Source organism: Hyaena hyaena, unplaced genomic scaffold (genome assembly GCF_003009895.1).
Source record: "Hyaena hyaena isolate Hyena2069 unplaced genomic scaffold, ASM300989v1 scaffold_432, whole genome shotgun sequence".
Taxonomy (NCBI): Eukaryota; Metazoa; Chordata; class Mammalia; order Carnivora; family Hyaenidae; genus Hyaena; species Hyaena hyaena.
In genome coordinates this window covers 1,346,658-1,362,655 of record NW_024081063.1, presented here as the reverse complement: position 1 = coordinate 1,362,655, position 15,998 = coordinate 1,346,658, and the positions used below count along the sequence as shown (strand labels likewise).

General features: G+C 44.4%; 1 protein-coding gene across 1 annotated transcript in view; it reads right to left on the bottom strand.

Annotated features, from left to right (window-relative positions):
• The window catches only part of LOC120245719 (putative tetratricopeptide repeat protein 41), a 68,349-nt gene that overhangs the window by 18,890 nt on the left and 33,461 nt on the right, over nucleotides 1-15,998 (bottom strand). The window contains 3 exon segments of the mRNA XM_039252895.1: nucleotides 19-166; nucleotides 3,382-3,553; nucleotides 9,689-9,828. Coding sequence (XP_039108826.1) covers nucleotides 19-166; nucleotides 3,382-3,553; nucleotides 9,689-9,828 — 460 coding nt within the window.

The window sequence follows — 15,998 nt, the reverse complement described above, 5'->3', positions numbered from 1 at the left end:
AAAAAAATACATGTTTACATCAGAACACCTTCGGTGTATTTCATGGTAGCTTGATCACAGGGATTGCTATCCAATAAGCTGGAAATTTCGGTAGCACGTTCCAAAATATGGTTTTCATGTAAGTACTTCTCACTTGCTGACTTTACCAGGTTGTTTAGCACTCTGCCTGCAGAGAACACATTTTGGCAGGGAATATAATGCTTAAGGGTTTTTCTGTCCCACAAGAGAGTTAAGATGTCAATAGGCAGAGCATTTAATATCAACTCTTCATCACTGCCAAGAGCCAGGCTTTTCTTAATAAATCAATTACTGGCCTACATCGCGTGGGGATTGGTTTTCATCCAAAGGATTTGTGTGTGCATAGCAATTCCAAGGCCGAAGAGCTAAGGCAATGGATTGAAACTGAATTCTGAGAATGTTTTGCAAATGAAGCGATCAGAAATTTAAGAATATGGATGCAGGAAAACCAGTCGTCACTATGGTAGCCAAGTCCTACAGAAGGCAGCCCACACAGTCTTGCACTAATAATAAAATGATAAAGCTTCAACAAGAAGCACACGAAATACCCCATAAATCCAACTAAGAAATCACAAGCTATCCTTAGATACACACTGCCTCAAGAATGTACCTTCTGCAAAGGTCCAGCATCTTGTTCCTTTATCAAGAGTTATATATTTGGACACTAATACAGATTCCTAAAATGCAGAAAGTGTTTTCTAAGCCCTACTTTGTCAGGAAGAGAAGAAGTCCTAACAATGTTCCCAGAAAGTATGAGTACAGCATTGGTGGCAGTAAAGAAAAGCAGACATAGCTCCCTGCGCTATGGAATTCAGTTGTGACTATCAAGGATTACCATTAAAAACTGTCAAGAGGTATCTTTCCCATCCATCATCAGTGGTACCTCATTCACCGTCCCACCCCCACCTCACCCAGGGCCTCACGTCTTGCACTTGGGCATCAGGAGGGATGGAGCCATGTACTGATCTCCCAATGGCCCTTCTCACCCACCATGTAGTCCATTCTCCACACAGCAGCAAAAGCGGTCTCAAAACAGAAGTCAGATGGTGCCATCCCCAGCCTCACTCCCTGTAACGGCTTCCCCCCACTGAGAATAAAATCCAGTTGCTTGCCCAAGGCCCGACATGATTCGGGTCCAGCTGCCTCCTGCCCTTTGCTCAGGGAGGCTCTTTCCATTGATAGCACAGGCCAAGCCCCCTCCCACCTCAGGGCTCTGCACATGCGCTCCCCTTTGCCAGGACCACATGTCTCAGTTTTAATGCCCTCTTGACCTCTCAAAGGCAGACCCTCCCCCTGCTTACACTCTACCTGCATCTCGTTTGTGTCTTCCATTGCATTTATTCCAACCTGCAATTATTGTGTGTTACATGTCACCTCCATTAGAGGGCAGTGTTGGTGACTCTCCTATTCACTGTGCTGGGTGCCCGGCAGGTGCTCAGTACACAGTTCTTCAATGTGTGAGCTCTGGCCAGGCTGGAATCCTTGCCCTTCCCCCTTTATCTGCTCACTTGGGCCCTGAATCCAGGCCTTACCCTCGTCAGAAGCCTGGAGCTATCGTGGGTTCTCATCAAAGTTGCTGCTAAGGACACTGATCTACCCCCAAGCGTCGCTTTTCAGCGGGACCCCACCCCTCCTGCCGGTTTGGCCTCTTTGGGGAAACACATTTGTCTACACTGCGCCAAGGTCTGCTCAACTCCTTGGAGCTCTGTACTTTGAACTGCCCGGCTGGCTTTGGAGGGCCAGTCTCATAACCCACCTAAGTGCCCCCTGGGTCCCTCCCTGGCTTCCTCTGCTCACCGAGGTCCCAGCATGCCCGTGACCAGCCCTGCCACAGCAGGATGCCTCAGAAGCTACACTCTGTATGTCAAGGATTAGAGCTTCATACATGTCAACGCTAGGAGAGATTCCGTACAGGGTGGAGTTATTGCAGACAGGCTTTAAGGTCAGACGGGCCTAGCTGGGACTCCCAGCTCCAGATCCGCTGGCCGTGAGAGCTGAAATAGTTTATTCTCTCTCTCTGACCTTTAGTTCCCTTGTCTGTAAAATGGGGGTAGCAATACATACCACACGAGGTATATTTGAGGATAAAGAATCATGAGCATAAAGTGCCTTATACGTAGTAGGCACTCAACAAATGAGAACTATTACTATCAAAGGCGATTTACAGATGAGAGTCTAGCAAGGATAAGTGGCTTGCCCAAGCTGAACTTTGATCTTCTAGCCAAGGTGGCAGGTTGCAAACAGCTGTAACCCCCCATGCCACCTGTACCTGATTCCCCTTTGCAATGCCACTCGACGCCTCCTCCCATCAAGAGGTGGAGTCTCTTTCTCTACCTTTGAGAGAAGGCTGGTGACTCACTCTGACCAATCGAATGCAGCAGAAGGGGCTTTGTGCCAGTTCTGAGCCTAGGTTGGTGCCTAGCCACAGGCTTCTGCCCCCTTCCGTTTGGAACCCTGTGAGCCAGCACACGCGCAGGCCCTGGTTATCCTCTGAAGGATGAGGGACACGAGCCACCTCCCCGCCCGCCCCCCCCCCCCGTCACCTTAGCAGACAACCACGAGACATCTAAGCGAAGCCCTCATAGACCAGCCAGCTGCATTGGCCCCGCCAGCTGATCTCAGCCACTCTTGTGAGGCCAGCGCCCATCTGCTGAGGCCACTGTGAACCTGTGGCATGCCCCCAGCCAGCCCACAGACCCATGGGCAATGGTAAATGGCTGTTGTTGGAATGGCTGGGTTTTGGCATGGTTTGTTTTACCACAAACACTTATGAATGCACCCATCTCGATATGGAGCAAATCTAAAATCCTCCAGTTTAGTCTGACTGTAACTCAGTGGGTCAAAAATGCTTACTATCTTCATTCACAAAACGTTCTTTGCCTCTGCTCTACTAGCAGTACCACGGCAGCCTCAGGCATCAAATGCTGGCGAACAAAGTAACGGCTCCCTTGAGGACTCCACTATATGCCAGGCGCCATTCTGCACGCCTCACAGTCTCCTATGAACACCTCTGGTCTCACAACAATGTGCAATAGATACTCTTTGTCCGTCCCTTATAAATATGGAAAAGGTGACCCAGAAAGGTTGAGTCACGCGTCCAGAGGTAGAGAGCCAGTGAGTGGAGAGGTGAGACATAAACCCGGAGAGGCAGGCTTCAGAGTCCTCTGAATGGCCCCCTTCCCGAGGCACATCACAACAGCCTGCGACATGCTCTAAGGCTGCTCAGTCAGCCCTCACCTGCCCCCCAAATGCTCAAGGGCACAAAGGCCGGTACACACACTCCCCTTTCTTGGCGGGTGGGAACAGCCCGGAGTCTAGCCCTGAAACCCAACGTGTTACTCCCTCTGCGCGCCTCTGCCATACCTTTCTGCTTCACCAAGTCCTGGCTGTCTTTCACGTCGCTGGGTGAAAAACCCATCAGGATCGACCACGCTCTCTAGAAATACCGGAACGCCTCCTGAGTCATCCCTATTTCAAGATAGAGTTCTCCAGTAGCATTCTGTACTTTGTGAAGCATCTCGGTCATGGACTGACTCTGGACAAAACAAAAGGGACACCAGTCCTGAGGGAACACAGCGTGAGATTGGGTACAGAAGCCAGACACCCACCCGAGAGAGGCTCACGTCCCAATGAACTTGCAAAAGACGGTATGCTTTACATTGTTTCTTTTCTTAGAGAAAAATATTTATAAAATGATGTGGTTATTGGGAGACACTGTAAATTAAAACTAAATTTGGGGAAATGTTTTCAGAGGTTGTTAGTTAATAGCAACAAATATTTTTTCAAGAATGGCATCGCAATGCTTGCATATGTTAAAGTTCCCAGGGGACGTTTTATCTAGAATTCAAATGAACACCCCAAAACTATCTAAAATGGCCCTTGAATTCCAGGATGGCCAGACATCTGTTTATTTTACATTTGACACATGTTTACTTAGAGACTTGAATTTCAGTTCCCTTTGGTGTCCAACTTAAACTCAGGTCATGATCTCATGGTTTGTGAGTTCAAGCCCCACGTCAGGCTTTGGGCTGACAGTGCAGAGCCTGCCTGGGATTTTCTCTCATTCTCTCTCTTTCTCTCTTTCTCTCTCTCTCTCTCTCTCTCAAAATAAATAATATACTTTAAAAAAATGAATTCCCTTTACTGGTTCAGCATTTCAAGGGTACTTAAATCACTCTTCTGCCAAAACTTTTTCAACACACAAGAACACTCTAGTTGGTTACAATCTTTTAAATGTCCAGTGCAAGAAATTAGTTAAAGATGAGTTATCTTACTATGAATATCCCATTTCAGAAAACATAATATTAACAAGAATATACGTGAGTACGTTTGGTAACGTACAACACCCCATTCAGATGAGCCATCATCATCATCGGTTATGTGATACTTCATGCTACCCACAGTGCTAGCCCAGGAGAGGACGGACTGAGCCTGGCTCCTTGGCATGAATTCTTCCTGCAGCTCACCTTCTGCAGCTTGACCCAAGAGCTTTCCAATAGGTATCTTGGAAACGGGTTACCTCTACTCTGAGATACTCATCTCCCCAGCGCTGGAGGCAGCCAGGTGTGGTACGGAATCCCTGGGCCCACAGGCCTGGAGTTCCTTCACACGTCCCTCATATGTATCTTTAGACGTGCTCCTTTCTCAGCAGCTTTCCTAGACCTCAGCCCTACTGCTCGCACTTCCTCCTCCATTTCAAAGATGGCCTCCGTGCTGACTGCACTGACAAACCCTCAGATTGCCCTCAGATATTGGTTCAGTTTAACAATGGCTGCAAGTGACAGCAAACCCAAGTTAACAGTGACTTGATTTCTCTCCCATGCAAAAGTCAGGAACTGGATGGCCCAGAGCTACAGACACACCACAGTGTCAGAGACTTCAGATACCTTTTATCTTGTTGCTTAACCCTGTCTGACCTCCGTTCCCAAGACACCTCTTGTCTAAAGTGGCTGCTTTATCTCCAGCCATCATATCCACAATCCAACCAACAGGAAGGAGGAAAGAGGAGAAGGTCAGACTCTTCATTCCATGAAAACTTCTTAGAAGTTATCCACATCATTCTCCCTTACATCTCATCATCCAAAACATAGGCACAAGCTCACATCTAGCTTGAAGGATGGCTGGGAATCTTAGTCTTCTTCCCAAACAATCATTTGCCAGGCTAAATATTCATGAGGGGGGCGTATCACTTACTATGAAAGGGAGAAATAGATATTGGGAAATTGCAGTCTGGTATACTTCATTTATCCTTTTCTTTTAAATTTCAAATTAGCACTGTGTTTACCCATTTTCTTCCCTCCTCCCTATCTCAGAGAAAGAAGTCCCCAACCTCCTTTCCAAGGACTCACCCTTCCCTGAAATCTCAGAGACCTATTCCTCTCACAGAGTCCCCACTTGCATCTCCAATCTGCCCATCTCCCTGGCTCCTTCCCTGCTCCACACAAACACACATATCCTGGATCAAACCTCACCTGAAGCTGATAATATCCTGACTTTGCATCTTTCTCCTTTTACTGATGAGCTTCTCAAACTAATACCAATAGGTGCTGCTTCTCCATTTCATTATCACACACTCGCCTCTTAAAGCCCTACAGTTCGGCTCCTCCCACATACATCTCCTTCCATCTCTGGGGTCACCACTGACCCCCTCACTCACCAGACCTAGAGGGCCTTCTTTCGCTCCTCATTTGCCAGGTCCCCTAAGCATCTCTCCTTCCCTGGCTTGGAGGAAACTATGATATCCCGACCCTCTTCCAATCTCTTACTGCTTCACAAGCTCTTCTTTCTTTTTCTCCTTTCAAGTATACATAACTTCCCAGTAACCAATTTTTACCATCGCCCAGAGGTCCTTGTTTCCTTGGTCTCAGCATTCACATGTATGTAGATGCCCCCCAGCCTCTCTCCAGATTTCCAGCCCTACCTTTCCCTCAGCTGCGGAGATTCCACTTGGGTATCTTGCCCCAACTGCAAATTCGGTAACTTAAACACTCAAAATGTATCATCTTCCTCTCCGAATCAGCTTTCTCTTCGGGTCTCCCCACCCCTGTCAACCAGACTCAAGTCCTCAAGGGTTTCTTGAGTCCTCCCTGGGTCCTGGCCATGCTTCCAGCCAGCCTGAGAGGGGCAGAAGTCCCCCGTCATTCGAGGAGGATAGCTCCCAACCCCCCGCCAGGCCACTGTGGTCCTGCCACCCTTCAGTCTCACTGCCCACGTTGCCAGAAGTAGTCATCGGCGTGGCAAATGCAGTGGTATATTATCAAGCTTCTTTTTTATGAAAGCATCCTTTATTCTCTTCTAACTCCAGACTATCTACTTCTTGAGGGCAGAGACCCCACAATCCCAGCACTGAGCTTCGTGATCACTCAGTAAATATTTGTCTATATTCACAGTGATTGTGAAGCACTAACAGAGTTTCATTTTTAGGGCATGGTCTGCACTGACCACCACCTACGAGCACTGACTGAGCTAAGCACCTGCTATGCAAGACTGCAATGGATGTGTACAGAAATGCTACGAAATGGGGATTATTACTCATCTATTACACTTGGGGAAACTGAGGCTCCAGATTCTATACATCACCCCAGCCCACATGGCTAGCAAGGAGGAGAGCAAGGGTGTCCCACCCAGACCTCCTATCTCCAAAGCTCTGCCCGGTACATTTTCTTAACAAATATGCTCTTGATGCATGACCAGAGATCCCTTCACAAAAGTATCTTCTGGCTTTCCAGCTGCTTGGGGCACCTGCTGTGAGATTGGGGTGTGGAGAGCAATGAGACCTACTTTTTTTTTAAGTTTATATATTTATTTTGAGAGAGAAAGCATGAATGCATGCATGCTCATGAGTGGGGAAGGGGCAGAGAGAGAGAGAGAGAGAGAGAGAGAGAGAGAGGAGAGAATCTCAAGCAGGCTCCATGCTCAGCACAGGGCCGCACACGGGGCTTGAACTCACAAACTGTGAGATCATGACCAGAGCCAAAATCGAGACAGACACTTAACCGACTGAGCCCCCAGGTACCCTGAGACCTGTCTTTTTTTTTTTTTTTTTTTTTTTAAACAAACATATTAGTTAAACCAGTTTCTCGGCCTGGGCACCAATGACATTTGGGGCAGGCTAACTCTGAGCCATGCATGTGCGTGGTAGAGCGAGCGGGTGGCCTAGCACACGGGGCATGCAGGAGCGGCCCTGGCTTCTCCCCACTAGATGCGGGTAGCAACCCCCGCGCTCCGCACGCGGTGACAACCGACACTCTCCGCCACGTTGCCCTATACTCCCGTGGGGATGAAACTGCCTCCCCTCTGAAAACCACTCCATTCAAATTTTTCAGTGACCCCAGTGGAAGAAATGAGGACGGTGGTAGAAGTACAGAATGAACATGTCACAAATAATGAGACCCTCCCCCTTCCAGGAGGGTGGGCACCTGCTTCAAAGACATCGTTTGTCCCCAAAGTAGTTTCAGGATATCTCTTTTGGAAGTACCCTCAGAGCCTGAGGAAAATTCTTTTCAATAGACTCCATGGCGGCTAGTCCGACAGAACCGTAGCAAAATTATTTTGAGAGCAGAATCCTGAAATTGATGCCCTCCCAAAGGAGTGCTCTGCAAAGGGAGATGCGCTTTGCCTGTCTAAGCTCCGGCAGCCTCCTGCGAAGCTGCCTTGTGGGATCCCGGCCACAGATTTTACAGGTGATGCCTCATCACTGTTGGGGACTTTGGCAGTGACTTCCAGCCAGACGCGGAGCTCCGTGCGGGCAGAGATGGCGCCCGCCTGGCTCATTGCCATCTCCCTACTCATGGCACAGTGCTCCGGCGAGGCTAGGCCTTCGGGGAATGGATGAAGGAGTGAATGACTAAGTGAATGACTGCAACCAGGCCTTCAGTGATTATCTAATAAAATAACTGGTGCTCTCCGGACAGACACCTGGACCTCATGGGGGGAAAAACACTGGGGGTGCAGGGGGAAATTCCACAGAGAGTCACTAGCCTCCACCCGCTGAAAGATGAAAGAGTGGCCAAAATGGCGTAAATCGAGCTCTTATTTCTAACCTAGGTCCCAGTTACTTTATAACCCATAGACAGCACTAACAAACTAGCTACCGGTTCTTAGATCTCACTAGGTGCCACACATTGTGTGAAGGTAGGGGGTTGTGCACTTTCTTACTTGACCCTATTAACAACCCCTCAAGGTCAAAAGTCTTGCCAAGGTCACACAGCAGTAAGTGCCAAAGCACTTCAAATTTGGATCAGTCAAAATACATTCTGCACTCTATTTGCTGCCCTGCTCTGTCTTCTAAGGACAGGAAGTTATTTGCAAATTCAAACTGATTCGCTGATTCATTCATTAGGCACCTGCAAGTTGTAATACGCCACAGAAGACACGAAACTGGTCAATATGCATGGTCTCCACCGAAGGGAGACTTATAGTGCTGGGTCTTCTTAATCCCTTATGGGATAGAATTTCTTCTAGGGGCCCCCAGGTGGCTCAGTCAAGTTTAGCATGTGACTACAGCTCAGGTCATGATCTTGCAGTCCATGAGTTCAAGCCCTGCATCAGGCTCTGAGCTGTCAGCCTGGAGCCTACTTTGGATCCTGTGTCTCCCTCTCTCTTTCCCCCACTCACACTCTGTCCCTCTCTCTGTTTCAAAAATAAATAAACATTTAAAAAAAATTCAAGAATTCCTTCTATAAAGATGTGTGTCAATGGGGCAGAGGCAGTGTCTTATTAAAACTTGAAGGTCTTGGTTTTAAAATAGAAACAGCTTGAGTGAAATAAGTCAGGCAGAGAAGGACAGATACCATACGTTTGCACGTATAGGAGGATAAGGAGGAACTTAACGGAGGATCATGGGTGAGAAGAAGGGGTAAAGTAGTGGAGGAGAGGGAGGGAGGCAAACCATGAGAGACTCTGGAATGCCAAGAACAAACTGAGGGCAGATGGAGTGGGGGGGGCAGGGAAAGGGGGTGATGGGCATGGAGAAGGGCACTTGTGGGGATGGGTACTGGGGATATGGAAACCAACTTGACAATAAACTATTAAAAAATAAAATAAGATAAAATAAAATAGAAACAGCTTTGTATTGGGTTATAACACTCTTGGTCTACAAATGCTACTAAAATCAGTAAAAATTTATAATTTTTTTAAAGGGTAGTTAAATATCATAAACATAGGTATGCATTATAAGTAAAACTTTCACTCTATTCTTGAAAGCCAAAAGTTAATATTTCAGAAAAAAATCAATATAGAGACAAGATAATCAACCTTCCCCAACATCTTTGTAAAAATTATAACCAATTAAAACCATAACCACGACCTTAATCAGTCTTTTATTACTTCATTTCAATCCATTACTCTTTTCCCTCTTTTTTTTTTTTTTTTGCTTTATCAGCATTCCTTCCCTCTCCCCCGCCCCGCCAAATTGGCAACCAGTCTTTATTCCTTCAAAAGTAGATAGACTCCTATCTACCCACTTCTTGTCGTCATTAATCTACAGTTTGGGGTATGGCTTAAAGTCAGCTTCTTCTTTGATTAATGTAATCAACTTACTATTTTTTCTTTATTATGAATTCCTCTCTTTGTGGACTAACTTACAAAGGAACAAAGGTAAGTGATGGCTGAAAATATCTAACACAAAAGGAATCACACCTGAATGATTTAAAGTGATTTCCCACTTTACCTGCACTAACATGTTCTCGACACTCAAGAATAATCCTTCTGCTTCACTGGTCTTGCCCATAAGCTTCAGAAATTTTGCAATAAATAACATTAATCGGCATTTGTCAGTGGTAGTCACCTCCAAAAGCCTGCCTTCCAGCACTAGAATGGAAAGAAAAGTAAATAAACCTGAAGCGTATTTGGAAAGGAAAAAAGAACACCCATCACTTAATCTTGATTCAGGAGTTAAACACATTATCCACACTTTAGTATTTCTCAAGGGATTAACTCTTTGCTTTTATTAATGCTTACATATATTACCAAATATTCCAAACAATGGCATAAACAACAACTTTAATGCTTTTAAGTAATCTTTTTTTTTTTTAATGTTTTATTTATTTCTAGGAGAGAGAGAGAGAGACAGCGTGAACAGGGGAGGGTCAGAGAGAGAGGGAGTCACAGACTGAAACAGGCTCCAGGCTCTGAGCTGGCAGTCAGCACAGAGCCCGACGCGGGGCCCGAACCCACGAACCGCGAGATCATGACCTAAGCGAAAGTCGGACGCTTAACCGACTAAGCCACCCAGGCGCCCCAATGCTTTTAAGTAATCTTGACATGGAAATTTTGAAAACCAGAGTCAAAAGAGTATTTCTATAGCACAGTCCATATATTGCTGCAATTGGAATTTGGGGGGGTGATTTTCAGGCAAGATTAAAAAGGTGTTTAAATTACTTACGCAATTCTGCCCTCTGTTGCAACTATTTTGAATTACTGGCTTTAACAGAAAGAACAAAATGTTAAATGAACCAAATAAGGAACATACTCTGTGTGTGTGTGTGTGTGTGTGTGTGTGTGTGTGGTTATACCCTATTATATACAACTGAAAACATATAGAAGTTTTGAACTTGAAGACTCAGTTAAACACATGGTACTGCAAAGTCATCATTTTCAGAATTTTTCTTCCCAAATATCCCAGTATCTGAACTTCTACATTTGACTACTGTTTGATTTCAAATCATTGCCTCTAATCTGCTGGACAAAAATATATTCCTTGTTCTTCATCATCTATTCCATTGCTCATGCTGTAGGCCACCCAGACAATGAATACACTCCCGTTTTCCTTCTGCCAGTGTTTCTAGGGATCACCACTTGTGTATAGTAGAAACATTTATTGAACATCCACTATGTATAAGGCAATATCTTAGGCTCCCAACAATGAGCATTCCAGCCCTCCACACTGCAGAGAGGCTAGGAGGCTTTGAACCAAACTTATAGTGCTTCAAGTCCAAGAGCAAAAACTAAATCAGAGCCAAGGGAGACAGACAAGACTCTCATCCACAGTGACCATCCAAGCAAAGAGGCCCAAGATGGGTATGAGAACTGGAGGGTCAAGCCAAGCAATAAAGGAACCTAGGAACTATGGTAGCTGCTTAGAGTAGCCAAGACTGGTCTGGTCAAAGCTGAGAGAGGGCCCCTGGCCAGGGCCGGGCCGGTCTTGCAAATTCCATGAGGACTACCTAGGTCCAGAGTCCTGTCAAGGGCTCAGGTGGGAATGAACGATGTTCATTCATTATGTTTCATACTCAATTCAACAATCCCATATGCTCCAAGCAATCCTCATTCATCAATCCTTCCTGCCACTGACCACAGCCTCATGTTCATTCACTTAGCACCATACATACAGTAGGAACAGACAAGAAAGTAACTTTTCTCACTATAAAACTAGTATGTGTACATTATAGGAAAATTGAAAAAACAGAAAAGTACAAAGAGGAAATCACTCATACCTGCATCAAAGAGAATCTGCGTTAACATATTGTTGTATGTACCTCTGATCTTTCGCATGTTTCCAAACACATTTTTTAAATGTTTATTTTTGAGAGAGAGAGAGAGAGCACATGAAAGGGGAGGAACAGAAAGAGGTGGGGACAGAGGCTCCAAAGCAGGCTCCCCACTGTCAGCACAGAGCCCGATGTGTGGCTCAAACTCATGAACTGTGAGATCATGACCTGAGCTGAAGTTGGACACTTAACTGACTGAGCCACCCAAATGCCCCATGCACAATTTTTAAAAAATAAACTTGAGGGGCACCTGGGTGCTCAGTTGGTTAAGCGTCAGGTCATATCTTGATTTCAGCTCAGGTCATATCTCACAGTCATGGGGCTGAAAACCATTTTGGGCTGCGAGCAGATCTCAGACCCTGCTGTGGATATCCCCTTCCCCCCCGCCCCCCACCTCTACTGCTTGTGTTCTGTCTCTCGAAATAAATAAACTTAAAAAAAAAATAATAAACTTGAGATCATTCTATACATTATGTTGTTGTTTATTTTAAGTTAATGATCTCTTTATTGGGGGGCAGGGGGATGGGGGGAGACTAGCATTCACAGCTGGGAATGGGCATGAAGTGTAATCCTCCAAAGAGCAGTGTTGATGGTGGCACTGAAGCCCACAGCCACGGCCTCCTCTGCTGGCTCCAAGTGGTGGTTTCTGACAGTTTTAATCACAGAGTCCTAAGAAGTCCCCCCAGTAAAGTTTTCTCTTCAAAAATGTGTGTGAATGGTGACAGCCCCATGCCCATTTCGCTCCAGTAAAATGCAGTCAACACTAAACCATCGCATGCGACACGCCAGCAGGACATGCATCATCCCTGCCATGGCTCCGGACACACCAGGTATAAGAAAGCCGTCCTGCAAAGTGGGGCCACATCCAGACAGTTTATCCTTCATACAGATGAATATGAATTCAAAACATGAAAGAGATGGTGATATGAACTGTGGAAGATATCACCATAAAAACGACAATTGAGCTGAGAGTTTAAAAAAAGAATAGAAGGCGGTGAGGCAAAATGAGGGAGGGAGGGTGTGAAAATTCTGTGCAGAGGAAGAGCACATGCAAAGGCCCTAGACCAGGAAAAAGCAAGGGGCTTAGGAGACTGAAGAGCAGAGAGAGGGAGCTCTTTGGTTCAAGATCAGGGTGGAGATAGGAAGGGCCCATTCAGCAACCACACCATGCCTGGTGCTGCACGGGTACTAGGGGCACAGTAGTGAGCACGAGAGGCAGAGTCTTCCTTTCATGGAGCTAACATTCCAGCAGCCGGGAGGGTCGGGGAGGAGACGGCAGCAGGAGCAAAAAAAAGGAAACTAGACAAAGTCAGGTAACAGTAAAAGCTGTGCAAAGAATTAAAACCCACTGACAAGATACAGAATGACTAGCTATAACATCAGTTTGGGGAGGCCACTCTGAGAAAGTGACACTTTGGCTGAGATCAAAATAACCAGAAAGAACTGGGAAAACATGAGTGGGAAGAACATTCCTGGCAAAGGAAACAGCTGGTGCCAAGGCCAAAAGGCAGAATGTACTTGAAGGACAGAAAGAAGGCCAGAGTGGGGGCATCTAGAGGCCAAAAGGAAGAATCTTACAAGATGATGCCACCCACTCGTGCATGGGGTAGATTATACAACGGATTATAAATTAGAGGAGCTGAGAATTTAGTATTAGTGTAGCAGCAGGTCTCTGGAATTATCGTAATCTAGAAAGTGATATGATCTGGCTTACATTCTTAAAATCTCATTCTAGCTACTAAACAGACAAAGGAACTTTTCTGGAACAAAAATGAAAGTAGGAAGCCTCGTGAGAAGGCCATATGGTAGGCCAGGTGAGAGGTGATGGTGGCCGGGCTTACCTGTGAGCCAGTGATGCCAGTAAGAAGCTGAGGTCAGGCTATCCCCTCTCACCACTCCTACTGAATGATACTGGGAGTCCTAGCTAGCATAATAAGACAAGAAAAGGAAAGAAAAGATATTTGTGTTGGGAAGGAAGAAATAAAAATCGGTTTTGTTCACAAATGACAGACCTGTCTGCGTAGAAAATCCCAACGAATCAACAAAAGCTCCTGGAACTGGTAAATGATTATAACAAGGTTGCAGGATACAAGGTTAATATACAAAAGCCAACTGCTTTTCTATAGACCAGCAATGAACAATTGGAATTAGAAATTTAAAACACAATACCATTTATAATAGCACCCCATAAATGAGAAACTTAGATTTAAATGTAACAGAATATGTACAGAATATGCAGAGAACCACAAAATTCTGATGAAGGATATCAAAGAAGATCTAAATAAACTGAGAGAGATTCTGTGTTGATGGACTGGAAGATGCAACATTGTTATAATGCTTGACTTATAAATTCAATGCAATCCCAATAAAAACCTTTTCTAGATGCCTAACTGATCTTTGACAAAGTAGCAAAGACAATTCAATGGAAAAAGTCTTAACTGACAAATTGCTCTGGAACAACTGAACATTCATATGAAAAAATTAATCTAGACAGAGACATTACACCTTTCACAAAACACATAGTCAAAATGGATCACTGCCCTAAATATAAAATGAAATACTGCAAACGTTTTAGAAGGAAACAGAAAAAACCTATGTGACCTTGGTTTTGGTGATAATTTATTAAACACAACACAAAAAGCATAACCCATGAAAGAAGATACTAAGTTAGACCTTATTAAAATTAAAAACTTGTTGGGGCACCTGGGTGGCTCAGGCAGTTAAACATCCACTTTTGATTTTAGTTCAGGCCATGTTCTCATGATCATAAGATCTAGCGCTGCACCAGGCTACACCCTGGGTGTGGAGCCTGTTTAGTGTTCTCAGGGCACCTGGGTGGCTCAGTCGGTTAAGCGTCTGACTTCGGCTCAGGTCATGATCTCACAGTTTGTGGGTTCGAGCCCACACTGCGCTCTGTGCTGACTAGCTCAGAGCCTGGAACCTGTTTCAGATTCTGTGTCTCCCTCTCTCTCTGACCCTCCCCTGCTCACGCTGTCTCTCTCTCTCTCTCTCTCAGAAATAAATAAAACATTTAAAAAAATTTTAGGATTCTCTCTCTCTCTGCCTCTGCCCTTCTCTGGCTCACATGCATGCACACACACTCAAGCGCTCTCTCTCTCTCTCTCTCTCTCTCTCTCTCAAAACTATATCCTCATCCATCAATGATACAAAGTAAAGTCAGACAAGAACTGACAATGTTCTTTGCATGGCCTGCTCATGATCTTGCCTATTTTTATTGAAGTGCTCATTATTCTCTTATTTAAGAGCATTTTACTTATTAAAAATATTAATCCTTTGTTTGTCACGTATGTTACTAATATTTTTCCCAGTTATCATAGTCTAATTATGTTTTTAATTTTCTGAGTTATGTTGTCTTGTTTTGATTTACATGTTGTAATTTCATGTGTCTATGTAGACAGATTTATTGATTTTCTTCTTTGTGATTTATTCTTTTGCTCTCTTGCTTAGACTCCAACACTTTCTTAAAGTTCTTTTATATTAAATTTCATTTATTTACATTAAACTCTAATCTTTCTGAAATTTATTTTGGTGTAATGTCTCAGGTAACTTTTTACCAAATAGTAAACCATTATCACAGCACTATTTATTCCATAATCCTTCTAATTTGAAAAGTTTCTATCACCTAACAATTTTTTATATCTATACCTGAGTCTGTACCTGAGCTTTCCATTTCGTTCCACCTAGCTGTCTATTTTTGCTCCCAGTAGCATTTTTAAAATTATTATAGCTTCATAGTATGTTTAAATAAGTTGACATTCAAATTGCCCTCATTATTTTAAACTCTTGCTCTCACATATTTTCTTCTCCAAGAACTTTAAAATCATTTTGAAAATTTAGAAATGTTTTAATCCCGTTGGGATTTCAATCAGAATTGTCTTATGTATACAAATCAATTGTGGAAGAACTGATAGCTTTACAATATATCTCCCTATATACTAAAATTTCACTGTCTATAATTCTGAAACTGTTTTATAAAAATAAAGATCGACATATTTCTTGTTACATTGATTCTTAGATATTTCATATTTTCTGTGGCCACTGTAAATTGTGTTTTGTGCTTTTTATTTTTCTGTTGAGCTATTTTTTAAATTATTTGTAATAAATGATTTGTTCCATCTAAAATATTTAGAAGTTTCCAAAGGTATCAAAGGGCAAAACATCATACACAAGTCATGAAAAGCTGATATTGTCCCATTCGCTACAGCTTCTGACAAGATTCTGTACTATAATGCATTTGCCCTTGGCTCTGATAAGAAAGCCTGACCCTTAAAAACAACGTGATTCTCCCCAGCGCACCACAGCTGCCAGCCACCTGGAGGCTAGTCAGCCACCTGTCAACACGGAGCCATTCTGGGACCGGTCCCTCTGCCACATCTGTTTTTAGTCCATCTCTTCTGGTGTTTGACTTTGTCTAAAAATGCAACTGCAGCCAGAAAAGGATTTTCTCTACTTTGATGTGACCCAGGACTC